Here is a 27,436-nt window from a genome sequence, read left to right on the forward strand (position 1 = left end):
TGGTAGTCTTGACCTCTCCTCCTGTACCTTTCAGCATTCATGTCGGTCCATAAGAACCCTCAACCTCGGGTCCTTCCCTCTTTCTTTTTACATTTCAAATGTTCGCAATGAACTCCAACAGGCTTCAGCCGACCAGCAACGACCACCAACAGAACTGTAAACTGTGTTTTCGAACTGCCACTGCCCGGAATTCCATGGGCGACTCGGACGTACACTCGCATTAATCACCCTTGTTTCCGATCAGGCTACTTTCTGGTCGTCTCCTACGAGAAACAGATAATAAATAAATCAGGGCAGGTATCGGGGCAAATGCATGATACATAAGTTCAGCTTTCGTCAGTTATCTGGGTGGGATATAATGCTCGCCTCCTTGTCTTTTTAATAGAATGAAGACTTCCTGAGCTGTAAGCGTGGGCAATCTTTAGTCTATGACAAGCCAGGAGGCTCGCATTATGCTTTTTCAAAGCTCGCCACCACTCTATTCGTTATGTCAGACACAGGCTTGAAGTAAAATGTCTTAAAGGTCGACTCAGAGGACCAATCGGCTGACTTCATGATATCCTGAAGCGACACCCCAGCTGAGAAAGCTCTAGAAGCCGTCGTGCCTCTAGCAGAATGCGTGACACACTGGGCCATGTCTATCCCTGCCCATTGCATAACTTCTCGCACCCACCTAGCAATTGTCGCTGCTGCTACTGGATGATCAGGCTTTCTACGTGCTATTAGCAAGTGGGTTACTCCTAGTGCTCTCAACTGCGCTTTAGCGGTCTCGTAATCTTTGATACACTGCGCTACACACAGCTTCTTCTCGACAAAGTAGGGGTAGGAAATAACCCTAGAATCTGTTTTTGTTAGTTTAGCGGTGGTAAAAGCAACTCCATCTGTGTAGAATATCTTCTTATCAATCTCCAGTGCCTTCATATCGGATACTCTTCGGCATGCCGTGAGACACAATAACATTGCTAACTTGCCTGATAGCTGAGAGCGAGAAAGATCCTCGTTCTCTGGCAATGTAAGGAAAAGTCTGAAGACTTCTCTGACATCCCACAATACTGCATATTTTGGTTCAGGAGGCCTTTTTAGCTTCATGCATCTCAGCAGTTGCAGGACTGTGGGGTGTTCGCCAACGGCGTTATCCTCTACTTTATGACCTGCTGAGATCACTGACCTAAACACTCCTATTGGCCTAAAGGCGCTTTCCTCCTGAAATTTTTCTGCCAAGAAGTCGAGTACTTGCACTACAGGGGCAGAAACGGGATCCTATGCATCGGGCAACAACGCCTTCCATGCACTCAGTCTCCTCCTACTTTCATGCTCGCTGTACTCTCCTCCTGAAGCATTGGGTTGACGGTGGGATCCTCTCCCTCTGACCTCTGGGAAACCTGGATCTGGTCGGGAAGAAGGTATCCTGTTGTTTCCCTTCCCAGTATTGGGCGCGCAGCCCTTGGGGTCTGCGATGATAATTGAACCGACTGTACGCACGACCCCTGTGGCGTCTGGTCCCGGAAAAGATCTTTTTTATCGAAGTCTGGGCTCTCTCTAGTGCTGAATATGTGCCCACAAACTGAGACATCTCCTTGGTGAATGCTTCGCCGAATAATAAGCCCTTGGCTCCTTCACCTGCTTCGTAAGAGGCTAGATTGCTCAGGTTACTGTCGATTTTTAACAGAACACCGCTTCTCCTTTCTGACGAGAGCGCACAGTTTGCGTTTCCCACAAGACAAACTGCTCTTTGGGCCCAGTTGGCAAGAGTGGGAACGTCCACTGGGGTTCCAGTGTCTTTTGCTTTCTCTGCTAGGTCCATTATCTTATCCAATGCCTGCAATGTCGAAGAGCTTGTCTTGGCATCTTCGCCATGCGCGGTCGACTCCTTTTCTGATATCCCACACAGTCTGTCACAAAAGTGACCATCTTGGGATCTAGGTCTGGTGTATCTGCTAGTTTCCCCGGCAACTCTGGCCTCGGGCACTCTGACTGCATACATGACCGTACATCTCCACCTAGCGGTTTCCTTATGTGTTGGGCCATGTTTGCTGCAACTCTGGGAAAAGCCACACTCTGGACTTTTCGTCAATACAAAAATTGACGCGCGATATAGGCTACATTCTTTGGAAGAGGTGGCCCTGTCGTCTTGTCTGCCCCCCCCCCCCCCCCTCCTCCACAGTGGTGGCTGCGGCCACTTTGCAGTCCAGGCCTGCAGCATCCTCTTCCACGACGGCAACTCAGGTTCTGGGAAAGGAGGATCAGCTCCATGACACCCTTTGGAAAAAAGATTTGCGCCACCTCGGCCTTGCAGCTTAGGCAGGCCAATGCCGAACTGGTGTTAGCGGGGGCTAATATGCGGATGTGTAAAGGTCTGTCGGAGTTTGAGGAGTTCATCCCGGTCGAGAAGCTGGAAGACTTTAAAGCAGGATTATCTGATGCTAGGGTCTTGGCCCAGGATCTCCTGGAGGCTGCGGCTCACCACGTAGATACTTCGGCTCGGGGCATCATGCTGGGGGTTGATAACTCACGACAGGCGTGGCTGCATGCAACCAAATTCTCAAAAGAAGTGCAAAACAAGGTGTTGGACCTTCTGTTCAATGGTAAGGAAGCTCCTTCATTCTACAACAGATGTAGAGTTGACCAAGACGAAGGATAGCACTCAGACAGCTAAGTCCTTGTCGGTTCTTGTTAAGACCCCTTCCAAAACCCAGAGACCGTTTACGCAAAGTCAACCCTCCTCTGGCTTTAGGGGCTTCCCAGACTGTAAATCTCACAGAGTGGATACCCCTTTCTCCCGCTCCTCAGCCTCGTTCAGGTTCAGGTGGCAACACCACCGAAAAACCTACAAAATGAGGGTTCTCCGCGCTCGCACGAGACCCCGGTGGGAGGACGCATTGCGTCTCATTGGAAGGCGTGGCAGACCATCACCGAAGACAGATGGGTCTTGTCAGTCGCTCGAGCGGGCTTCAGCTTATCCATACCCCCTACCCCACCCTTCAACCCTCCTTTTCAGCTGTCGGGCTCGCCCTCCCTCAAAGCCGAGGTCCAGAAACTTCTAGAACTCAGAGCTGTAGAACCCGGTCCCCTTGGAGAGTGAGGGGAGGGCTTCTACTCCCGGCTGTTTACGGTGCCCAAACCCAACCAGGCTGGCCTGTGCACCATCCTAGACCTTTCCCAGTTCAATCTTTTCCTACCCCAAGAGAAATTAAAGATGATCACGCCCAGCCAGATACGGTCCTCCTTGCAGATGGGCGATTGGCTCAGCGTGGTGGATCTTCAGGATGCGTATATGCATATTCTGATTTGGAATCCACACAGGAGGTATCTCCGTTTCTCTTTGGGAGAGGAGCACTTCCAGTTTCGAGTGCTGCCTTTTGGCCTCCGCTCAGTGCCGTGTGTCTTCACAAAGATGATGTCGGTGATTGCGGCCTATCTTCGTCTGCAGGGTATCCATGTGTATCCGTATTTGGACGACTGGCTCTTACGCAGTCTTTGCCCGTTGAAAGCAGCGGGCAATCTTCAGTCTCTCCTTCAGCTCCTGTTCCATCTTGGGCTGTCGGTGAACTGATGGAAATCTTCCATGATGGTCCCGCAGGACTTGATTTTCCTGGGTTTTCGCTGGAACACGATCGACTGCAGAGTGTACCTGACCGGGGACAGAATGGCGGATATGTCCGCCACGTGTCAGATGTTTGCGCAGTCGGAGAGCATGTCGGCCTGGTGGTTCCAGAGGCTTCTGGGCCTCATGGCCTCGTGCGTGTTGGGCTCTTCCTCTTCTCAAGATGAGGCAGACTCAGATGGCTCTTCGGAGTTCTTGGCGTCAGGCTGTGTACCTGGATTCCAAGTTGATAATGATTCCGGCTTCCATGAGAGTGGACCTGGAATGCTGGTCATCTCTCAGCAACCTGTCAGTGGGTGCAGGGTTCCAGGACCCAGCCCCTACTCTAACGATCACGAGGGACTCCTCCCTCCTGGGGTGGGGTGCAACATTGGATCCTCTTCAGGTCTCGGATCTCTGGTCGCCTCAGGACAAGCTCCTCCACATAAATCATTTGGAGCTTCTGGCGATCTTCCTGGCGCTCAGACCGATCATAGCCAACAAGGTGGTCCGCATTCGCACGCACAATGTGGTGTCGATGTATTACATCAACAAGCAAGGGGGAACCAAGTCTCCCCCTCTCGTGGACCTGTCCATCCAGATTTGGGAGTGGGCTGTGCTTCATGTGTGGCTTCTCGCAGTGCATATTCCGGTCCAGCTGAATGTCACAGCGGATGCCCTCGGTTGGCGGACAGTGGTCATCTACGAGTGGGAGTTGAAGGCGGAGGTCCTCTCATGGATTTTCGAGCGTTGGGGCACACCGCAGGTGGACCTTTTCGCTACGGCGGTAAACAAGAAGCTTCCTCAGTATGCCTCCAGAGGGGGGCTGGGAGCCTCCTCTCTGGGAGATGCTCTCGAGATTCCATGGCAGAACATGAGCGCTTACGCCTTCCCGCCTCTGCCTCTAGTTCACCGCGCAATTTGGAAGCTGAAGAAATCTGTGAACTGTTCCCTTCTACTCGTAGCTCTGTGGTGGCTGGCCCAGTTTTGGTTCTCAGAACTTCAACACCTGTCGGTGTATCCGCCGATCAGGTTACCGGTGACTCCCGATCTTCATCAGGGGGAAGAGCAGATGTGGCACTCCTCCCCACAATCGCTCAGCTTTGCGGCATGGTGCCTGAGTTCAAGTCTTTAGAACATCTTAACTTGTCTGCCGATAATTATATTATCCGGGCAGCCAGAAAACCCTCGACTCGGTCTCAGTACAGAAGCAAAATGGCTCAGGTTCTGTCATTGGTGTTTAAGAAGGCAGTTGGACCCTGGGGGGTTGGGGGGGCTACAGTTGACGCGGTTTTGTCCTTTGTATCCTTCTTAGCAGAGTCAGGTGTCCATGTTCTGTCATGCAGAACTTACCTTTCAGCGGTTTCCGCTTACCTTTCTACGGACCAATGCTCTTACTCTCTGAGTAACCCAGTGGTTAAGAGGCATTTTGCAGGCTTGACAAGCCTCTATCCTCCAATTCGTAGTCCGCACCCGTCGTGGGATCTAAATGTAGTCCTGACGGCGTTGTTGTAAGCCTTTCGAGCCAATGGCCACGGTGGACCTCAAGTACCTGTCCTGGAAAGTGTCCTTTTTGGTTGCCGTTACGTCAGCAAGGCGGGTGAGTGAGCACCAGGCCTTGTCGGTGGAGCATCCCTTTTTGGTCTTTCACAAGGATAGGTAGTCCTACGGACGAATCCTGCTTTCCTGCCGAAGGTGGTATCTGAATTCCATCTGAATCAGTCGATCTCCCTGCCTGTCTTTTTTCCGAACCCTGCCTCAGAGGCAGAAAGGGTTCTGCATTGTCTCGATGTCAGAAGGGCTCTTAAATTCTTTCTGGACAGAACTTCCGAGTTTAGGAGTTCTCAACTGTTTGTGACTTTTGGTAACCCTCAGGGTAAGCGGGCGACTATTTCACGGTGGATCGCCGCCTGCATTACGGAGTCCTTCACCGTCCAAGGGCTGAAACCTCCTAAGGGTATTCATGCACACCTGGTGCGGGGCAAGGCAGCCGTGGTTGCTTTTCAGAAATATGTCCCCCTGGGAGTCTATCGCTAGGGCAGCTACTTGGGTCTCCCCATCTGCTTTTTGTAAGCATTATTGTCTTGACATGAGCTCAAGAGCTGATGGTCAGTTTGGTCAGGCTGTGCTGAAGAACCTGTTTCAGTAAGGGGTATTTCCATCCTCCCGAATCTCCCATAAGTATGGAGGAAAGGGGACGGGAGGTAGGATTATAACCAGGTTACTCACCGTAGTGACCACCTTACTCCTAGTCCATAGTCCCCTTTCCTCCATACACCCGCTCGTCGTCCCCTCTAATAAGGTTCATCTGTTATTGCTAATAGGTCTTGGACCTGGTGATAGAAAAGGACTGATGGGCTATGTGCGGGACGGAGCCAAGGTGGGCGGGGACTTTAGGAAATTCTTTGATTTGGGAACTTTTAAACCCCAGATTTGCATCTTTTTCTTATATAAGGAGGGGGGAAAAAGCATGTGTAGTTTTAAAAGTTTAGTTGAAAAGCTATCTTGGCAGTAATAAAGTATAGCATAATGTGAGCCTCCTGTCTTGTCATAGAATGTGAGAGCAAATCTATGAACAAATCTCTTATCTGGTTTTGAAGTGCCGCTTAACTTCCACAAAACAGAGTACTTCACATGCATGTGATATAAACCTTTTCTTTGTCTAGTTTTGGATTTTGCTTTGACTTTATCCAGCAGTATACAAAAAACAGGAATTCACACTACAAAGATTAAGGTGTATATTTCCTACTTACTAATATCCAGTGCACCAGATAGAATTTTGAAGTGAGTATTTTACTCCCTATTGTTTAAAATTGGGGGAGTAAAATTATTTTATTAGGGAGTGAAAAAAAGTAAATCCAATTACCAATTGTAATATTTTGTAAGCGAGTACAAATGTTTTAAATGGTAAATTGAGTTTTTCTTTGCAATAATGTCTTTGCACCTATTTATTCATGCACATTGAAAGATTCACGTTTACTTCTGCGTTTCAGGCAATAATGTATTCTGTGGAACTACGTACACTACTAGCCCAAACATATGCATGGGAGTATTTTTATGTCCTATTTTTATTTTTGGGGAGTATTTGCCTATTGTGGAGTAAAAGTGGCTGATGCACCACTTAACTGTAGTGCTGCTACCGTCTGTTCATACTTTGCCGTTATCAATTCACACATGGTAGTGAAGCAAGATAGCAGAGGTTCTGACTCTGCACGTTTTTGTTTTATGGCCCTGTTCTCCTAGCTAGTCTTGGTGTTTTTATAATGGTGCAGGTGAGTAAGGGGTAACATGTTGTCCATGCTTCACATTGTCAGAGGTATGTCCACCGGTTATCTGCAGGGTTTAGTCTAAAATGATCGATTTTGTCCATGAGTCGGAGCATTTATGCTGGCAGCAAAGCAGCATTACTTAAAGTATGGTTGAAACAATTTGAGTGGTTTGTTTTACTCACTGTGACAACTTCTATGTGGGGTGAAGATTGGTTGGCGTGACCAAAATATCTCCTTTCCAAGGTTAACAAGAGGAAGGTTGGTCCTTCTCAATCCTGTGCTCCCAAACTGCATTTTGATTTTGGGGTGGGGGGGGGACAGGAAGAAGATTGGGGATTGCGGGGGGGCTTCCATGATCCAAACCTAAGCAATGCCCTTCTGTCTCTTTTCACCCCACTTTCCAAAGGATGCCAGACCACACAGGTGAGGATGGTCCCTTCAACTTTTTGCCCAGCAATATTTCAGCCTTTCACACCACAACTACACTTGCCACAATACTTCTTTTGGTTTTGTCATGAAAGTCCCTGAACTGGGGCTGCCTATGCTTACTGTGTTCCGTGAGGCATCCTTTCCTAGGCTGTAAAGGATGAGGCCTGTTTACAGTGTCCTGCCACTGTTTGGATATGTTTGGCCGAATTTTGTTTGATCGCAGCAAATTGACTGCAATTTCCTTTTTTTTTTGCCCACCTCCAATTTTAAGGAAACGGGGGGGGAACCACGGCACCCACAAAATTGAAAAATATCATACATTGGGAGCAAGGGGACACCACCGCAACCCCCGCTCTATAGGGTTGGTATTTTGCAATGTATGCGACCAAATTGCCAAAAGCCCAAATCACCCATGCAAAATTCGACCAAATTGGTCAGTAGGTCAATTGTTTTAGTTGAAATAGGCTAATACCTCCTGCCACCCCACTGGCCTCCTGGCAAAACAGATGTCTCACTGACCAGGTAAAGGCCATCACCCTAAAAACCTTACACATTGTCCCATAATTTTGCTCCCAGCTCTCCCCCAGCGTCCCCTTGTTGGTATTTTGCTCCTAGCTAATTTCTGGGCTCATTTTTGCTTCTAGTTGTTCCCATGGAAACTTTGCTCTTCAGGGCCTCCACTGTAATTTCAGGTTGATTGGTCTTAACTAGGTCCCACTGGCTCCTGGATGCCTTGTCCATGCCCTCCAACCAACACTGAGTCTTCTCATGTTCTGTCCCACTATGATTTCGTCCCAGGGGCTGCAGTTTGCTAGTTGTCATGATACTAGCCCACCGAAGGGTGCCCATCCGGGTCTCCATCTGTTCTCCTCATTAACCTGCGGAAATTCCATTTGCAGACTCATTTTATGAATACCAACAAAGCCAGCCACATAAGGCCCCCATATCCCTATTTGTGTAAGGGTCTCAATAAATACCCCTTTGCATTCTGGGTACATGAGACTCCCCTCTGGGTTCAGATATCTCGAGTGCTCTTAACACAAACCACCTAGAAACACATCCACATATCAACACAAGAGCAAAGTTGTCTTGCATATTTCCTTTATCCCTACTAACTAAACCCAGTCCCCCTCTATTTCATATCCCATGAGCAACAAGTGATCATGCAACTGCTGATGGAGCGTGGTGTACAACGTAATAACCTAATATGAGCAGTAACACATGCCCTGAGAACTCCTAGTGATCAAAATTAACTCCCAGCTTGCCTCGGTGCTCCAACAAGAATTGTATTGTCTTCCAGAGGCTGATGTTATTTGCCTTTTATGTTTAGCAGGTAGATTCTTGCATATTTTAACTTTGTGGTGCATTCTTTTATTTTGAAACGATCTGTCTTGTGGTAATTGATACATTCTGGTAAAGTGTTTTTTTCCACTGTTCTTCTGTAGGCTTCACTGCCCTGCACATTGCAGTCCTCCACAAAGACCTGGTGATGGTAAAACTACTTCTCTCAGCAGGAGCTGATATGAACAAACCGGTTAGTGCTGCAGCCAGGATTGGGGTCTGGCAACAGACCGGATAAAGGGTTCATCACTTGTCAAATAAGCATATACTGCATGCCATTACATTCCAAACTTGCTTCAAACATGTTGGTATCCCCATTAAGCCTTGTACGCATGATGCCGTACCATCTTGTGCATCTTGATGTTTTTTTATTCAGCATTTGTTAGGCACTTATACAACAGCATTGTGTTTCAAAGCACCACAAGGCTAAGGGAGCAAGGGGAGAGAAAGAAAATTGGCAAAACAGTAAATCTACTGTCTGGGTCGTGTGTGTGTAGGATTCATGAGGAAAAGGCCACCCGTCTCAGCGGCAGTGGGGTGATTAGCAGGGTTTTGAGAACTTTCTAGAACTTACGAAGGTCCTGCTCAAGTCTGAGGGGGGGGGGGCGTTCCAAAGGGAGGCTACCAGCCGAGTAGAGAGACCATCTAAATCCCCCCCCCCCGCCCAATTCTCAGCTTCGAGAAATGTTTGACATCAGAGTTGGACGAGGGGGGGGGGGCTCTAGCAGGGAGTATTTAGGGAGGGAAAGTTGGAGATGGCGTTGTACCAGGCCCCAGAAAGCCTTGCAGATGATGCAGATGATGCAGAGGGTCTTCAATTTTATCCTTGCATCCAGCTACCGGGAGCAAGTGGAGAGATACAGCCCCCTGGACTGGAGGCCAAGGCTAAGTCTTGCAGCCCTGTTCTGGATTAGCTGGAGGGGGAGTAGGAGGAAAGGGGGAGATTGAGAAAGAGGCTGTTGAAGGAGAGGACCAGAGCTCTGGAGAAATTGAGCTTCTGTAGGAAGGTGAGGAAAGGGAAAATGCCTCAAAGTTGAAGGAGCTGGAAGTGGTCCTTCTTGGTAAGGTCCATGATGTGAGGGGTGAAGGAGAGAGCAGAGTTGAAGATGACCCCGAGGTTTTTGGTCTCACAGGATGGTGGGGTGTCCCAGAGAGGGCAGGTGGAAAGGAGGATGCAGGTGTCCCAATGAGGAGGATCTCCGTCTTACTGCCATTCAGACAGAGATTGTTGGCTGCACACCTTGCCTGAATGGCGGACACAGTCTGGAGATGAGAGAGGGGGTTAGTAGAGGGAAGTTTTAAGGAAAGCTGTGTGTCATCAGCATAGCATTGGAAATGACGCGAGAAGATCAGCTGAGCCAGAGGGGCAGGATAGATATTGAAGAACCACAGCAATAGGATAGAACGCTGTGGACGGTACAGGTAGAAAGTCTGGTGGTGGTGGAGAAAGGGCGCAGTTGCAAATTGGATGGGCGATTTGGTGAGATGAGGTCAGCCAATCCAGTGATGCCGAGGGTATCAGTCATTTTATGAGGATAGAATGGTAGATGAGGTCCGGGAGAATGAGAGCTGCGGGAGAGTTGGTCGTGATTTGCGAGCATGACTTCACAGGTGTTCAGGAGAGCAGTTTCCATGCCTCCGGATGCCCTGAATCCTGATTTATGGTCATGGAGGCAACCAACCAGTTCAGTGTGGATGGTCAGTTGGGGAAGGACCAGCTTTTCCAAGAGTTTACCCAGGAAGGGGGTAGTGGCGATAGTTAGCTGGGCCGGAGAGGCAAGCAGATGGCTTTTTTTTAAGAGGGGGTGCACAAGGGAGTGCTTGAGGGAAAGGGCCAGTGGTAAAGGAGTGGTGCACAAGTTGTCGAGTGAGGTGATGTCCTTTATGGTTCCAGATGAGCTGGGGAGCACCTTGCGATGGGCAGGAGGCCTGAGGGCTCACGTTCAAGTAACCTGACCTAGTAGATAAATCTGATGCACTGGCTGAGTATGCTTTCTAGCCATGTGAACAGCTGACGTATAGTCACGATTTGTGTTGCTGCACTAGCATCATTGAAAGTAAGAGAAGGCACTGAGGCCTCATTGCCTCTCCATTGGTGTTTTAGGTGTGATTTAATCAGAGATGTTTTAGATGGCTCTGCGTCTACGGTCCCTCTGTCCTAAGGGCAGCATAAGGGTTCAAACTGAGCAGGACGTCTCATTGCAAACAGACATTTCGATGAGTCCTTTTAGCAAGGTCCATGCAAACGCATCATGACTGCAAGTCTGGTATTCTGTGGGGCAGCTGAGTGCAGAAACCGTGTTGTGGTGGAGTGTTATACTAAATGGCATTCCCTGGTTGTATGACCAAATCTCAAGGGGTGAGTGTATGCAGTGGACTTGGCTCAATTGCTGGCTAGTGTAAAATGCCAAGGGACCTCAGTTTGCTGTGTTGTATCTTAATAGATTTATAAAACCCAGGTCTTTAGCATTTTCCTGAAACTTGTGAGATTACTGTATTGTACGGATTTCCTTTTTGCACAGTGTTCTATAGTTTGCCCATCCTTTTGGAGAAAGTCAATCCTCCATGTTGCTCTGCTTGTAGCCCTTAGTCTCTGGAGTATGACTTGATGTCCTAGGTGGTATTGGATGACCTTGCAGAAATCTTTAAAGTGCATTTGTTTTTGTCCGATGGCCAGTACTAAACACTGGCTGGCTGGTGTTGTTTTCACTCCCATCAAGCTTGAATAGTAGTCTTGTTGCTGTGTTCGGGATGTGTTGGCATGTCTTAGTGTGGTTGTCTGGCATGCAGATTCTTGGTTTGCATTTGGGCTAATTTGCATACCCACACTCCCTTGCAGATGTGGCTCTGAACTGAAGGTGGAACTTCCAGCAATGGGCACAATGTGGCGTTGTGGAATGTGTGACTTGGCTCAAATGGATTACACTAACCATATATCTATATCAGTGTCTCGAAGGATCCCACTTGATCCCTTTAGTTTTGGAAAGGTATTAACTACTTTAGGCCAAGGTACTGCTGTAATCCATTGTTAAATAGACTTCTTTCAAAGTCTACACAGTTTTGTCGGGAGCTCTTAGTCCATTTTTTTTTAAAAAAATGTTTCTTCTCTCTTCACATTTTATTACTTTTACCATTTATGTATTTATATTTTTTGGTGAGCACTGTGTGCTAATCTGGTGTCTGTCTAGTGTTTGTTTTGGCTTCTGAGGCCGTTTATGTGGTCTGGGCTGCATCCAAGGGGTGCAGGCTGTGGGGTGTAGTCCTTAGTTTGTGTCTGGCCTTTTCACAGTCCCAAGCTCCCCCCTCTAACCCACCCTGACTGGTACATTCACCTGGTCATAACTGACCTTCCCAGGGCAGCCCTCTGCCCGTCAGCCCCTGTGGCTAAGGACCCCAAGGAAAAGGGCGGCTCCAGAAAGTGTCTGCAGGTGTTCACAGGGAAGCCAGTGAAGCCAGCAGTGAACAGACACCAACAAAACTGTAAGTGTGGCATGGGTGGGGTGTAGAGCAATCGCTCTACTCCAGAAATCCCCTGCCACGCTACCTTATCATTCCTTAACGTAAACTGCCATAGACTCACCATCCACACCTATAAAGATTTGACCACCAAGGTAAATCCATTCAAGGCTGGACTGTAAATGTTGTCCTGCATAACATACTAACATACTTACCAATGTTAACTTGTGCCACTCCCAGAGACGATGATGAAGATTAACCAGGTGCAACAATGTTAGCAAGAGCCACACTTAGATGGAATCATGAATGATATCATGTCCCACACTTAGCTGGAATCATGAATGATATCATGTACCTCATCTAGACAGAATTATGACTGGTAGCATATAGCTCACTTAGTTGGTACTGTAAATGATAGATAGAATTGCGAACAATAGCGTGTGCCACACCTGAAAGGAATTGTGAATTATGGCATATCCTGCACTTGGACTTGTGAATGATATCTATAGTGTGCCCGCCCTAATAGCGTCACTGTGTTAAGGTTGAATCTAATAAGTGCGCCCTAAGATCGTCACTGTGTTAAACTTGAACTTCGAAAGCGCACCCTAATTAGCGTCGCTGTGTCAATGTTAAATCTAGAAGTTATTCCCAACATCAATTTGTGTGCCCTAATGGCGTCATTATCTTAAAGTTGAATCTAGAAAGTGTGCCCTAATAGCGTCGATGTGTTAAAGCTGAACTTAGAAAGCGCGCCCTTATAGGATTATTGAACTCGCAGCAGATTGTGATTTCTTGTATTTGTTAGCATATCCCACATCTGGTTGGAATTGTGAATGTTAGCGTGTCCCACTCTTGGCTGAACAGTGAATGATGGGATATCCCACTCTTAGTTTAATTGTGAATGATAGCATGTGCCACACTTGGACACAATTGTGATAAATAGCATGTGCCCTAATAGCGTCCATGTGCTAATATGGAAGCTAGACGGTATTCCCAACATCGTTAAGTGTGCCCACTGACATCAGTGTGTTAAAGTTGAATCAAGAAAGTGTCACCATGTGAAAGCTGAATCTAAAAGTGTCCTAATTGCGTCGCTGTGTTAATGTTGAACCTAGAGAGTATGCCCGCCCTAATAGCTTCACTGTGTTAGAGCTGAACTTGGAAGGTGTGCCCTAGTATTAAGGTGTTAGAATTAGACCCTGTGTTAGAATTAAACTTAGAAAGTGTGCCCCAGTGGCATCACCATGTTAAAATTGAATCTAATAAGTCTGCCTTAAAAATCGTCACTGTGTTAATGTTGAATCTAGAGTGTGCGCCCCAATAGCGTCACTGTGTTAAAGTTGAACTTAGAAAGCGTCCCTAATTAGCGTCACTGTGTCAATGTTAAATCTAGAAGATATTCCCAACATCAATGTCTGTGCCCTAATAGCGTCATTATCTTAAAGTTGAACTTAGAGAGTGTGCCCTATTAGCGTCACTGTGTTAAAGCTGAACTTAGAAAGGCCCACCCTTGTAGCAGCTCTGTGTTAATGTTTAACCTAGACGGTATTCCCAACATCGAGTGTGCGCCATTAGCGTCACTGTGTTGAAGTTCAACCTAGAAGCATCCCCTATTAGTCACTGTATTAGAGTTGAATTAAGATTGTATCACCAACAACATTGAATGTACCCTAATAGCGTCACTGTGTTAAAAGTTAAATTTAGTACGTAGATTGTGCCTAATTGCATACAATTCACTGATTACCACAATATCACACTACTACGCTTACTATCTCCTATACACCACCATTCAACTAGAACACAGCAGTACTATGACACATTCGGTAAAGCTGTTCTCATATTAACCTGACCCATCAAACCACCCATCATCCTAATAAAACGAGCTAGCTAGCACACACCGGCTAGCTTAGGCGTCTCCTCAGGCCTAACTCGGCCATAACTCAGTCTGGTTTCAACCCTCCAGACTGAACACATTTAACTGATCTCCTCAGCACCACACCTACTGCTAAGAAGCAGCGATCATGCAACAACCACACTGGCTGCACATATACCTGGTGCGCCCACACACTTTACAACTCTTTTATCCCTCAACTGACTTGAACTGCGGTTCCCGAGGGTATTCAACCTACCAGCGCCTTCAGATCATACCAATGGTACATAAGGCGCTATACAAATACAAAATAACATAACAATTCGACTGATTACTTATTTATGTTTGTGCAAGCAAGGCGTGGTGGGGTATGGAGGGGGGGTTGTATTTGCAGTGCTAGATTGCAAGTAGGTGGGCGGGCTGCTTCATTTGAGATGGTTTCCTCATTGAATATTTCTATTAAGTTACCTATTTGGTCGGTGTGTTCACATGTCTCATGGTTGGATGGGGAAACCTGCTGCTTTGATTATTGGGCATGCTAGTCTTTTGTGATACAAGGTGTGGGTGTGGTCTAGTTTCTTGTGCAATGCTTGTGACTTGAGATGGATTCTCCTCTGGAATAGGTAGGCTTTTCAGGCTGACCACAAAAGTGATGGGTGGAAGGTTTCGAATGAATCTAAACCACTGGCAATTGCTCTGGGCCAACCTTCCACACCACCGTTTTTTAGCCCGTCTGCGCCATTGCAAAAGGGGACCAGCCATGTGCAAATCAGTCAGCAGCTGCCGCCACCAAAGGTAGCAGCCCAGCCCGAACTGCTAGGCCAGGTCCCCTCTGCACAGAAAACCAAGCAACCCCAGACATGTTTCGGCCTTGTTGGACCTCCTCAGTGAGGTGCAGCCTGGTTCCCTGTGGCGCAGCGAGCAAGGGACTCGCATCTGGGCATACCCACTCTCACAAGGAGAAACAAACTGACCACAAAAGTGATGGGTGGAAGGTTTCGAATGAATCTAAACCACTGGCAATTGCTCTGGGCCAACCTTCCACACCAACGTTTTTTAGCCCGTCTGCGCCATTGCAAAAGGGGACCAGCCTGATTTGCATATGGTCTTACCCCTTCTGTAATGGCTTGGCAGGCGAAGAACGATGGTCTGGAGGGTTGCCCCGAGCAATGCCAGTGGTTAAGATTCAGTCTAAACCTTCCAGCCATCACCTCTTTGTTTTTGCTTTGTCACCCCGAGTGGGATGGGTATTCCAGACGTGGGTCCCGTGCCTGCTGGGCCTAGAGACCCAAGCTACTCCTCACTGATGAGCCCCAACAAGGGTGAAACATGTTTGGGGATGCTTGTGGTCTCGTGCAGAAGGGATGTGACCTAGCACTTCCGTCTGGACTTCCCCTTTTGGGGTGGGGCCAAGCCTGATTTGCATATGGTCTTACCCCTTCTGTAATGGCTTGGCAGGCGAAGAACGATGGTCTGGAGGGTTGCCCCGAGCAATGCCAGTGGTTAAGATTCAGTCTAAACCTTCCAGCCATCACCTCTTTGTTTAGGCTTTTCAGGCTACCACTTGCATTTATCCATCACGATGCAGACTCTGTATATGCCAATTGACTTCTTCTGTTTTTCTTATATTCTTGTTTGCCTGCCCACCTTTACGGCGTGGGCTAAAAGTGGCAGTAAGGTTGTAGAAGCTCTAGATAGTTGTTAGTCTCTTTTGAGGTCCCTCCCATGTTTGAATTGGGGGACATTGTTAAGCGTTGCATAGGTGAGAGGGGTCACTAGTTCCTCAAACTTCTTTTTCTTATATTGAAGTTGTAGCAGTTTGATAATTTTCCTCTTGGCTGTCTTTCTATTGGTGTGGTATTGTGAAATAATTAACTGAAGTTTACTCAACGCAAACATCAAAGGGAGGCGTTTCCAGTTATATGTTGCATCCAGGGCCTGTACTCAAACTATTGGGAGGGTTCTAAATCGACCTAAGAAAATTGGAGCATTATGGGCTTCTGGTGGTGAGTTTAATTGTGGTAAAGTGCCTGCTGTGCTTCCAAGAAAGCACTGACCAGCTGAGTGTTCAGATTTGTCTAGTTGTTAGTCTACCTGTGCAGTAAATAATCAAGATGTGCAAGGGATTATTCTTGCTCTAGCTGTACATCAGTTGGTCTTGCTGTCCAGCAAATGAGTAGCTACAAAAATCGCTCTAGCTCGACATAAAATCAGTTTCACTCTGCAATAACCATCAAGCAGCAACAACCGATCCAGCTGTACAACACATTTTTGTAGCTATACAGAATGGAATTAGTGCAACAATCTATCTTGCTTTGCATATAATACATTATATCTACCTTCATCAAATAAACTAGCTGTGTATAAAGTAGTTCTTGCTGTGCGCAACATTTTAAAACTCAAAAGCTAGCTCAGTAAACCATTTCTAGATGCAGCAATCAAAATGGATGTACATAATAAAATCGCCTAGTTAGGCATAGTAACTGTGATTTTTATACCAGATCAGCTTTATTTCATTTTGGGCACTGCAAATGTGTATTAATCATCCTCTTTTGTACAAGAGTGTTCCATTTCTTATCTGGCCTGTATCTCTCCAGGAGCTGAGCTGTGGTCGCAGTCCTCTCCATTTGGCAGTGGAATCTCAGAGCCCCGAAGTGGTGGAGTGTCTGTTGCAGGCTGGGGCAGATAAGGACGCACAGATGTATGTTGGCTACACTCCCATTTATAGTGCCAAGTACCGGCCCGACAAGAGCATCCTGCATCTACTGAGGCATTATGGCTCTAGAGAGCCTGACTGGGACTCGGAAGAGAGTTTGGATATGAGCAGTGATGTGAGTAGCAGATGTGGACATGGTTTATTTAAAGGTTATGATGGGTTGGGCTTCTCTGGGATTGTTATGGTTATGTTTGTAAGGACAATTGTGCAGCTCCGGTAATGCGGTGAACCCCATTTTCGTAAGATTCCAATATGTTATGAGGTGATTTTGTTGTGCAATGTATCTTACTTCCTGTCCTACAATGCCAATGCTGCAGTTTTTGGTGTTTTGTCACTGGGCGTTAATGCTGTGAAAAAAGGCCTGGAAAAGTGAACATAGGTATTTTTTTTTTAGTTCTCTGTATTAAATTTTCCAACAGCTGTAACAAACCCCAGAACCCCTCCCTACTCTTCTCCCCCCTCCCCCCTTGGTGCTGATGCAAAGATCGTGTGGTTAATCGTCCCATCTAAGCGTTCATTCAGGGTCAATCCAGGTCCAGTCATCCCTGAGAAAGGCAAGGACCTCCCCCCCCCCCCCACTCACTTGCAAAGTCCTGTATTGCGTTGTTCATCGCATAGGAGGCCCATTCCATCGCTACTAACTCCCAAACTTTACGCAGCCAGTCCTGGAACATCGGGACACTTGTGCCTTCCATCTTTGAGCGATGATTGTCATTGCCACCAAAGTAAGCATCACCCTCGCCCTCTCCCTACCCCTTGGGCCTCCTGTCGCTGTTGCTGGCTTTAATGCTAATAGAGACCATTCCTGGGGTATGCCTCCCCCTGCCCCAAACGCTTGTTCCATTGCCTGTTTGATGTCTTCCCAGAATGGGGATATTTTCGGGCATCTCCACCAGATGTGTTCCGCAGTCCCCTCCTGACCACATCCCCTCCAGCAAGTTCTCGATGACCCTGGGTAAATCCTATGCAGATGAGCTGGAGTGTAATGCCACCCGTACAGTATCTTGTACCATGTTTCCCGGGTTTGCGAGGCTCTCGCCAATTTGGGGATTTTCCTCCATAGCTTTTCCCACTCCGTTTTCTCCATTTCCCTGCCCAGTATGCTTTCCCACCTTCCCATATACGCCCATTGCGGCCTAGGGGTTGCGTCATCCAGGATCTTGTAGAGCTGCGAGATGAGGTGCTTCGAGCCATCATTGGTCATCAAGAATTTCTCAAAAGGAGTCGGCGGTCTGGTGGCCGCTACCCTGTTCGTGGGGTGTAGGAGCCAATGCCGCAATTGAGAGTACCTCAGCCTTTCGCCCTCCCCCACTGCAAAGTCTCTTTTGCACTCCACAAAAGTGCTAATTTCCCCTCCTATGAACATGTCTCGCACCCACCGGCAGCCTCCCTCTCGCCATTTCCTGAATGCCCCCCCCCCTCCTCCAGCCCTGGGGTAAAGTCCTTATTATTAAAGATGGGAGTAAATGGGGATGGATAAGTTGTGATTTCCTTGTGTTGGACCAGTCTGTCCCAATTGTCCGTGACCAACTTGGTGCTAGAGCGCAGGTACATATGGCCTGGCCGATGGTGTTTGGGTAGCCACAGGACCTCCCCCAATGCATGCTGCGTGACTGCTCTGTCCATCTTAACCCAGTGTTTTCCCTCCCCTTACCGAAGCCATTCCCTAATCATCCTTAGCTGGGCCGCCTCGTAGTATTGGCGGAAGTTGGGAAGTGCTAGTCCTCCACCCCTTCTTGGAGCCATAAGCAGCTGTCTGCTGACCCTTGGCCTTTCCCCTCCCATATAAACTCGTTCTTTATCGACCGGAGCTCCTTAAAGAAGCTGGCTGGAACTGCCTGGGGAATAGCCTGGAAAAAGTAAAGGAGTCTCGGGAGAGTAACCATTTTTATTGCCTCCAGCCTCCCCAGCCAGGAAATTCGGAGATTCCTCCACTTAATGAGATCCTTTTTGATTCTCTGCAAAAGAGGGGGATAGTTCGCTCCGTACCACCCCTTAAGAGCCGGAGTGATTCTCACCCCCAGGTACGTGATTCCGCCCGGGTGCCAGGCAAAGGGCGTTTATATTCTTAATTCCTCCCTCTCCTCTCTTGCCAGCGTCAGATCCATTAATTCGGACTTGTGCATTTTAATGCGCAGACCGGATGCTTCGCCAAAGTCCTCTAATAATAGCCTACATTGCTTACTCGATTCTATGGTGTTCGTCAGGGCGAGTAGCATATTGTCTGCGAAGGCCGCCACCTTGTGCTGTCTCCCCCCAAACGGTATCCCCTGAATCCCTTCCGATTCCCGAATTGCCTGTAGGAGGGGGTCTAAATAGATCGCATAGAGCTGGGGCGATAAGGGACAACCCTGCTTTGTACCCCGTTGGAGTTGGAATGCTCTAGATAGGGTTCCGTTGACTACCACCCTTGCCCGAGGCCCCTCATAGTTTGCCTTAACCATCTGAAGATAAGCACCTCCCAGCCCCATTTTTTTCCATGACCTTGAAGAGGAAGGACCACTCCACCCGGTCGAACGCTTTTTCGGCGTCTAGGGAAAGCAGCGCTGCAGGGGTGCCAGTCTTTTCTGCTTTTTCCACTAGATGGGCCACCCTTCTGATATTATCCGCAGCCTGCCTCCCCTTCACAAATCCTGCCTGATCCTGGCGGATCAGGTCCGGTAGGAGTCCCTCAAGCCTGTTCGCTAGAATTTTAGTGTATATTTTTGCATCCACGTTAAGTGCTATTGGCCTGTAGGAGGATCTCTCGAGAGGGTCCTTGCCCGCCTTCAGAATCAGAGAAATCTTGGCTTCTTTCATAGATGGGGTGATATGCCCACTACCTTTAAAGGAGTTGAAGAGGTAGGTCAGCTGTGGTACCAACACCCCCGCAAAGGTCTTGTAGAAAGACGCTGAGTACCCATCAGGGCCCGGGGCTTTCCCTGCGGGTAGCTTCCGGATGATCCCTATCCCCCCCTCACTTCCTCTTGTCTTGCTGAAGACTGGACTGGGCCTCCCCCTCTAGTGTGCACAAATTAACGTCTTGCAAGAATTTTTCCTGGGCCTGGTCGTAGGGGTGCTGCAATGTATATAAGGTCTCGTAAAATTCAGCCATGGCTTCTCGAACGTCTTCTGTTCGAGTGACCCTGTCCCCCCTATCTGAGTTTAGCGCCGTGATTGTATTCCTTGAGGTGGCTTCCCGAAGGAGGCGGGCCAGCAGTACATCGGCCTTGTTCCCCTTAGCATAGAATTATTTTTGCCGCACGAAAAGTAGGGCCCCCTCTGCTTTTTTAGTGCGGAGGACCCCTAGCTGTCCCACTGCCCTTCTATAGTCCCTCCCATTGGACCTACTGGGATTCGTTGCCACCCTACCCCTTGCCTCCTCGACCTCTGCCTCCAGCCGGGACTCCAGTGCCTGGAGCTGTTTCTGTCTTTGTGCTTTGGCTGCTATGATTTCTCCCCTCATCGTATCCATGAATGCATCCCATCTTATATCCTCTTCCGTGTCCCCTCTCTTGAAAGAACTCTCATCTTGCCCTCCATCTCCTCCCTTACCAAAGGATCTCTCAGCAAATGTTCCGGGTATTTCCAGCCCCATAATCCCCCTCTCCTCACTCTCAGTTCCAGCTGCATTGACAATATTTTGTGATCCGCTATTCCCATGGGCCCCACCTCCACCTCCTTAACTCTACCCACCAGGTTGGCCGAGACCCAGATGTAGTCAATTCTAGATTGTGTCCCGTGGACTTCGGAGAGAAAGGTGTAGCCGTCTGCATCCCCCTTCAGTTCCCTCCAGACATCCCTCATACCCATGTTTGCCACTTTATCCCTTAGTTTAGCCGAGGCCACTGCCCCTCCACCCCGATTCCTAGGTGCTCCTGATCTATCCTTAGCTTTGTCCCATGCAATGTTAAGGTCACCCATTATAACTATCTGGCCCCTTGCCCAGTTGCCTATTCTCCCCATAAGGTCGCGGAAGAAGGGGTCTTGCCCCGTATTAGGCGCGTAAATAACCCCTATTGTGAAAAACTCCTCAGCGATTTTGCCTTTCACAAGTACAAACCTACCCTCTTTATCTTTTAGGGTGTCCTACATGCGGAAATTCACAGTGCCTCTGATGGCCAGGCACCCCCCCCCCCCCCCCCACCCCCCACACTTTCGTGGGCCCGGATGCCTGAAATACCTGGTCGAACCCTCTCAGCCTCAGGCGGCACTGATCCTTACGGAGTAGATGCGTTTCTTGCAGCCCCAGAAAGTCTGGTTTACCCCGCTTTGTGAATTGCTTTTCTTTTCAGCAGGGTGTTGAGGCCCCTGACGTTAGGTGTTACCCATTTGAATTGTGACTAAACTGCCACTCTCGCCTATCATGACCCTCTGTCCAATCCTCTCCTCCCCCTGTTTGCACCCCTCTAGTTCCTCTGGAACGTGACCCACTTTTACCTCGCCCCTTGGACAGCACCTGAGAAGAACCTCACCCCCGCCACCCTCCCAACCCCTGGTGACCATAACGCTAGGTCTTCCCGCCTCCCTTCCTACCTCTCCAGGCTCCCTTGCTCTTAGAGATCCCATGATGTTTGCTTGCAGCTCCTTCTCTCCTCCTCGTGTTCCAAAACATCCTTTTTATTGTCCACCACCCCCTAAGATCGATCAAACATCAAGTCAGTCCTCCTTGTCCCTGAGACTCTCCTCCTCTGCTGGCTCCATTGCCCCGCCAGGGGGCCTTCGCCTTGCGGGCCGTCTCCTTTTCCCCCTCGCCTGCCATCGACCATTCCCATGGCCTGGGTCATACTCCGCCGCCTGCCTCATGCAAGCCATTCGGGCCCGCCGCCCTCGTGCAAGTCCCGATATAGGTCAAATTGGATTATGTCCACCCCCTCCTGCATCGTGGTTTTCCGCCTCTGGGATCCGGCCCATTCGAAGACGAGGCCGAATGGGAAGGTCCATTTATACCTGATCGCCTTTTCCTTTTAGTTTCGCAGTGAGTGGTCCCCATTGTCGCCTTTTAAGCAGAGTGCTGCTAGCCAGGTCTTGCTACAATTCAATGCGTTGGTCGTTGAAGGTGATCGGCTCTTTTTGTCTGGCGGCCCTGAGAACTGCTTCTTTTTGAGCATATCTTGTAAATGCGGCTAATACATCCCACGGCCTGGACTTAGGGTTCTTGTTGAGGAGTCCCACCCTGTGGACCCTATCCAGCTCGATCAGGCGAGGGCTCCACCAGCAGCTCTGCATATATCCCTTGAACCGTCTACTTCAGGTCCCTATCTTGTACCGTTTCTGGCAGAAATTTCAGCCTGATGTTGATCCTTCGGGACCTGTTTTCCATGTCTTCCATTCTAATTTCCAAGTTCCGCGTTGCCATGTCGAGCCTCTCAATCGCTTCGCTGTTCTCCGTGGTTTCCCTGCCTACCTCTTGCAGGCCTTTTTCCACTATGTCAGTTCTCTCCCCCAGCTGAGTCACTTCTTGTTTGATTTCTGCCATTGCTTGATTAATGTCCGAGCGGATCAGCTGAAATTGTTCTTGAAATGTCTTTCCCAATGACGCTTGAAGTGAGAGCAGCTCCCCGCGCAAGTCCTGCCGCAAGATTGATCCAGACGCTTCCGAGGTCTCCGTATGCTCCTGCTCCACGGTTCCCCCCTGTGTGGTCCCTCGGCCTTCAACTGCATCTTTGCTTGCCCACAGAGTTATAATGTGGCCGGGGGCCTCCCCCCGGGGTTGTCCGCCTTTGTTCCCCTTGTTTTTGCTTTTGGCTGCCATAGTTGCATGACCAGGGCCCCGTCTGCCCCTTCTCCTGAATCCGCTACTGGCCAGGCTAGGCCAACCTTATGCCAGGGGGAGCAAGTCTCAGCCTTGATCACTACAATTTCTCGGCGCGTGGGCGCGCTCCGTATTATGCTGGGGGGGAGCAGGTGTCGGACCCGGGCACCCCGGTGTCGCAACATGTGGCCATGGCCACAATTAGGTGAGGGGGGCAGATGTTAGTCCCGGGCGCCCCAGCTCCGTGTTACCCCTGGGGGAGCGATCTTCAGTCCCGTACACCCCCTATCAATGCCGTGGGTGGGGGGCCCTCCGTGCCCAGAGTAGGGGCCTCCCCTCCGCAGCTGCACCTGACCTGAGGGGCCAATGTGAACCGGGTCCCGCACCCCCCACCGCTTACTGCCTTTTGGTGCTGCTGCCTTGTGGCTGCCGAGCCCGGGCTCTTGCCCCTGCGCCTCCAGCCGCCATCAGTTCAGGCCGCTCCACTGCCTCGGAGAGGATTCCGTGGTGCTGCTCCCGGCCTGGTCCGGTGTCGGCGTTCGCCCGAGGCCCCGCTGATGGTCGTCGCCGTGATTCGTCTGCCCGCAGCGCAGCTCCCAAGGGCCGCCGATTTCCCTCCTCCTTGCGGCCAGATCCGACTACCGCAGCCCCAGGGGGCCGCGGAGACACACCGATGGCCTCGCCCGCTGGTCGGTGAGGAGAAGCCCAATACAGCGGGGGCTCCGACCGCCTCAGCCCCCCCCCCCCACCCCCACCCCAGTACCGCTCTGCTTCTTCCACTGCCTGGGTGGAGCGGGGACTCGAGGCCTGCGGGATTCGAGTGTATGCCGGGTTGATGAACTCTGCTGTGCTATCCACGGCTGCCCCCAAGCGCGGGTACGTCCAGACCGCCCAGGCTCTCCACTCTTCAACACGTAGGGGGTGGTGGAACCGCCAAAATAAGTTGAAGGGACAGGAGCGCCGTCAACGCACGTCTACCTGGTGTTGGCGGCCATCTTGGAATCGTGAACATAGGTTTTGATATGATGGTGCAGTCTACAGAGCCATAACTAATTGCTCACATGTGCATAATTTAATGTGGTGCGGTTTTGATTTTTTTTATTTTTCAAATGCAGCTGCTGCTACATCTGCTGCCAAGATGGCCACATAAGGGTGTCTTTGAGGAAATGTGTTAACTTTTTAAATCTCCACTTAGAAATTGCATTGCATTGTACTACAGTTTCATATTGTGTCAAACTTGCATCGTGAAAACCTTTGTTTTTTGGCAGAATGATCAATGTGACTTGATATTGAAATCAGGAATTGATGAGCAGGAGCTAAAAGCAGCCCTTGGGTTTTAGACATCACCCATGTCGTTGGGGAGCAAAGCACTGGTACATGGCGTGCCACAAATCTGACTGCCCCACAAGATTAAACCTGTTACTGAAGTAAAGCATAATAGGTAATATAAAGTATGTGACCCAATGCTCCTTTATGCACATTACCAAACGTGAAGAATTAATGTCACGTGTTTGTTTTGAATGGCTCCATTTGCTCTGGAAATAGTAGACGGTATTCAGTTTGCCGGGCTCTTCTGTGCAACGAGCATGATCTAAAGGGCGCCAAACAGTTTTGATCCCCAAAAACAGATATTTATATTTTACATGGTTTATTTGGATTCACAGATTTTCTTTCCCTTTTTGTTCCAGGAGGAGGAGGATCAGTATCAGAAGGATGCAGCCTATGATGACTTTGTGATCAACAGTATTCAGTGTAAAAACTGAGCCACGTTTTTTCTGGCAACCAGCACTGAGAGCCGGGAAGGGTGTGCATTCTCCAAGCTGTACTGGCTGGTCCACATACTGTTCTATTGTATGCGGGTTGAGTTTGACATTGGATAAACAATTTTGCAGACCATTTTGCAGCAAGAAAATAGATTTAACACCTAGGGACAACTACAACATTAAGTGCTCCTCTGTTGCCTGAATACCAACTCCCAAGTGCTGCAGGTCATTACTAGTCTTCAGCAGTAGGCTGCTTCTTAGCAGCACCCCCTACAGACATGTTCAGTAGTACATTATAATGACGGATGTACTCCTGGATTGGACCAATGTCATTCTGCCGAGTACCAGACTCCTTAAGATGAGTGGCATGGAAGAGAACTGCTCCCATACACTTTGTGCAGTCCTAGGCAACGGAGCCGCCTGACCCCTATAATCGCCTTGCAGACTTTCTCTAGTATCATTGTAAGCAGCAGCAATGTTTCAAACATTTCTAGTGTCTCAAGTGATGTAGCAGCTTATGCAGAGAAGTTTTGTTGGTCTTAGAAATAACTTTACATGTTATGTTGGTGGTTCATTCTTCAACTTAAAGCTAAACTAGAGGTCCACAGTGTTTAGCCTGGTATTTGGATACAACCTCAAAGATAACAACGGAGGGGCTGATTGTGCTTGTGTGTTTCTTCTTGTATCAGTGAGAGGAGAACCTTAAGGATGGGAGCTCTGGGCCTTGGTGTCCTCAAGCTGCTGGGATCTCTGGCCGTAACTTCCTGTTTTGCAGTGGCACATGAAGTATCAAAAGCATGTCTTGATAGGAGAGAGGATGTGAACGTGGGCTACTGGAAGTTGACCATGTGAGACGCTGGTGGAAAGGAGTTGTCCCTGGAATAATTGAAACTGATGGTGTTTCACTCTAAGGAAGATAATCCATTCTTTTGATAAAGATGCTAGTATTGCATAAAGAGACACAAAGAATGGTGGCCTGACATATCAAGAGAAATGTAGTACCTCATGGAATTACAAGGATTTAGTGTTGCACTGATAAATGATTCCAGGGAATTGCTCTGGATTTGAGGTGTTGGTGTTGCACCTAGAAGAATGTGAAGTATGAGCTCCTGGAGTTAGTCAAGTTAGTGTTGAACCGAAGGCAAAAGAGTGAGCAGCTGGAATAGTTTAAAGGCTAGTGTCACAAGAAGAGATGCAGAAAGTAGCTGAACTTGGAATGACCTAGAACATCTGTTGGTTTGGAGCAAACGTCCTCTGAGCCTGCCAAACCATGATCACATGGAGTTTAGTATGTGAGTATTTCTAGTGATGTCAAGTGTGGTTATCTTGCAGAATGTGTGATCTCAATCGGAGATCGGTTGTCCTTCTTCTCTACTACAAATGGAACTGTTGGAAGCCTAATTTACTGTTGCCATCTCACCCCATCTTTACCCAAATGTCATGCTTATTTGCATATTTCTTCCCTCCAAAGGCAAATTTAGCATATGATTCTTGGGGAGGAGGAGGAGTTGGGTAAGTAGGGGTGCGGTGGAGTTTGGGGATGGTGCTTCAGATGTAATACTGTATTTTGGACCAGCTTACAAAACTGCACACTAGAAGCTTTTGAAAGTTGTACAGCATCTGATGATTCACCACATTTTCCGAAAGCTACTAGGACTGAGTTCTTATTGACTTGTCCAATAAAAGATTTCCACAGCTTTGAGATTTCTATCATGGTTTGTGATGTGTATTGAACAGTTTATACATTGTGCTGCTGAAAACGTTCATGCTTTGTATGTGTGCAAAGTGTATCCGCTTCGTGTAATGGTGATATCAAATATGCAAACTATTTCTGTTCATTTTGGTGGGTTGGGCTGGACTGCTCTGGACTGGACTGCTCAATCACTTCATAGGAAGGACTTTTTCTTTTATTTATTTAAATGTTCTAATGTAGATGTATGCAGATTTGCTGGCCTACAGTCTTCCGCTGACTTGCAATTATTACTACATGTTTAAATGGTCTTTGGAGGCCCTCTTAATCGCATTGTGCACATTTCTGAAAGGGCTCTCTTCATGTCTGTTTTTATGCTTTGCAAAATCTAGCTATGTTGTTCGTCCCCCTGACACTTCAAATGGATATTTGCCCTCTCCAGCTCAACTGAAGAGATGCACCTTGAGGACCAAGGAAAAGTTTACATTATTAATAATTGGATTTCTGGTGATCTCAGTGTATTTGATATACATGCTGACAGCAAGAGAAATGCATCCTACTGATCAGGACGGACATATTCATTTTTTTTGAAAAACTGATGTCAAATCTGCACAGAAATTACTTGCAGTAGCTCAAAGATGAGAACAAGTGGTGAGCCAGTTTGAGGGGGGCTTGGGGAATGAAAGTGCGACATATACCATGGACAAAACCAAGGCAAAGAAAATATTATATACTTTTGTGCAGGTTTTCATTGACATAGTAGGACCACTAACTATCCTAAGCCAACAGCTCCCTATAGCGCTAAATATTCTAAAACAACAGCTCCCTCTAGCAGTGACAACAGGTGAAACTACTGCATCGGACAAACCTACTTCTGGCCTATTGTTAGATGAGGCTTGTGGATCTGCTTAGAATCGCATGCTGTACATAGGCTGACATCTAGTGGTGGGTGCATAGTATTGCATTCTGTTTTCGAAATTCAAACCGGGATGTCGACTGGCTGTGTTTGTAATACTATCCCTGTGTGACGTGTATTGTACCCATGATCCTTCATGCGCCGAGGGCCCTCAGATGTGTTTTTTTTTTCTCTCCATCGTTGTGGTTGGTCACAATGCGGAGTTCGTGGCTTTGCTACTAGATATTTACTGCAGTTTAATTATACTGTTATTTGGTATCTACCTTTTCGACAGCCGTCTCGACAAGCAATTCTTCAATGTCTGGTGACGACTGTCTGAAGCTTCAACAGTCACCTTCTCAATGACTGGCTGCTGCGTTCACCAGGCTTTGTCCTTTGCAATAGAGGGAGCTGGGGTCTCTTTCACATACATTCTTCTTATAGACTGTCTTTCTGCTTTCCTTTCTACTCATGCTTGTCTGGCTGCTGTTAATTTACTCACAATTATGGAAAGGATGACTTTTTAAATTCTGTCCTCCCTGCAATAAAAAATGTCCCTGTAAAGATGCACACCAGATGTATAATTGCCTTCAACGCGATCACATGGAACAGCATTGTGGATCCTGCAAGCATTTTTTTAGCCCAAAATGCTTAAAGACAAGCGCACTAAGCGGTGGGCTTCGCCATGGC

General features: G+C 48.3%; 1 protein-coding gene across 1 annotated transcript in view; it reads left to right on the plus strand.

Annotated features, from left to right (window-relative positions):
• NFKBIB (NFKB inhibitor beta) overlaps positions 1-25,863 on the plus strand; it is a 106,884-nt gene extending 81,021 nt beyond the window's left edge. Inside the window, exons 4-6 of the mRNA XM_069644217.1 lie at positions 8,727-8,815; positions 16,546-16,779; positions 24,087-25,863. Of these exons, the coding sequence (XP_069500318.1) occupies positions 8,727-8,815; positions 16,546-16,779; positions 24,087-24,161 (398 nt within the window). The 3' untranslated portion in view covers positions 24,162-25,863. The remainder of the gene's footprint in view (positions 1-8,726; positions 8,816-16,545; positions 16,780-24,086) is intronic.
• The last annotated feature ends 1,573 nt before the right edge of the window (positions 25,864-27,436 follow it).

The sequence above is a fragment of the Ambystoma mexicanum genome, chromosome 2p, assembly GCF_040938575.1.
Source record: "Ambystoma mexicanum isolate Mex_15411 chromosome 2p, UKY_AmexF1_1, whole genome shotgun sequence".
Lineage (NCBI taxonomy): Eukaryota > Metazoa > Chordata > Amphibia > Caudata > Ambystomatidae > Ambystoma > Ambystoma mexicanum.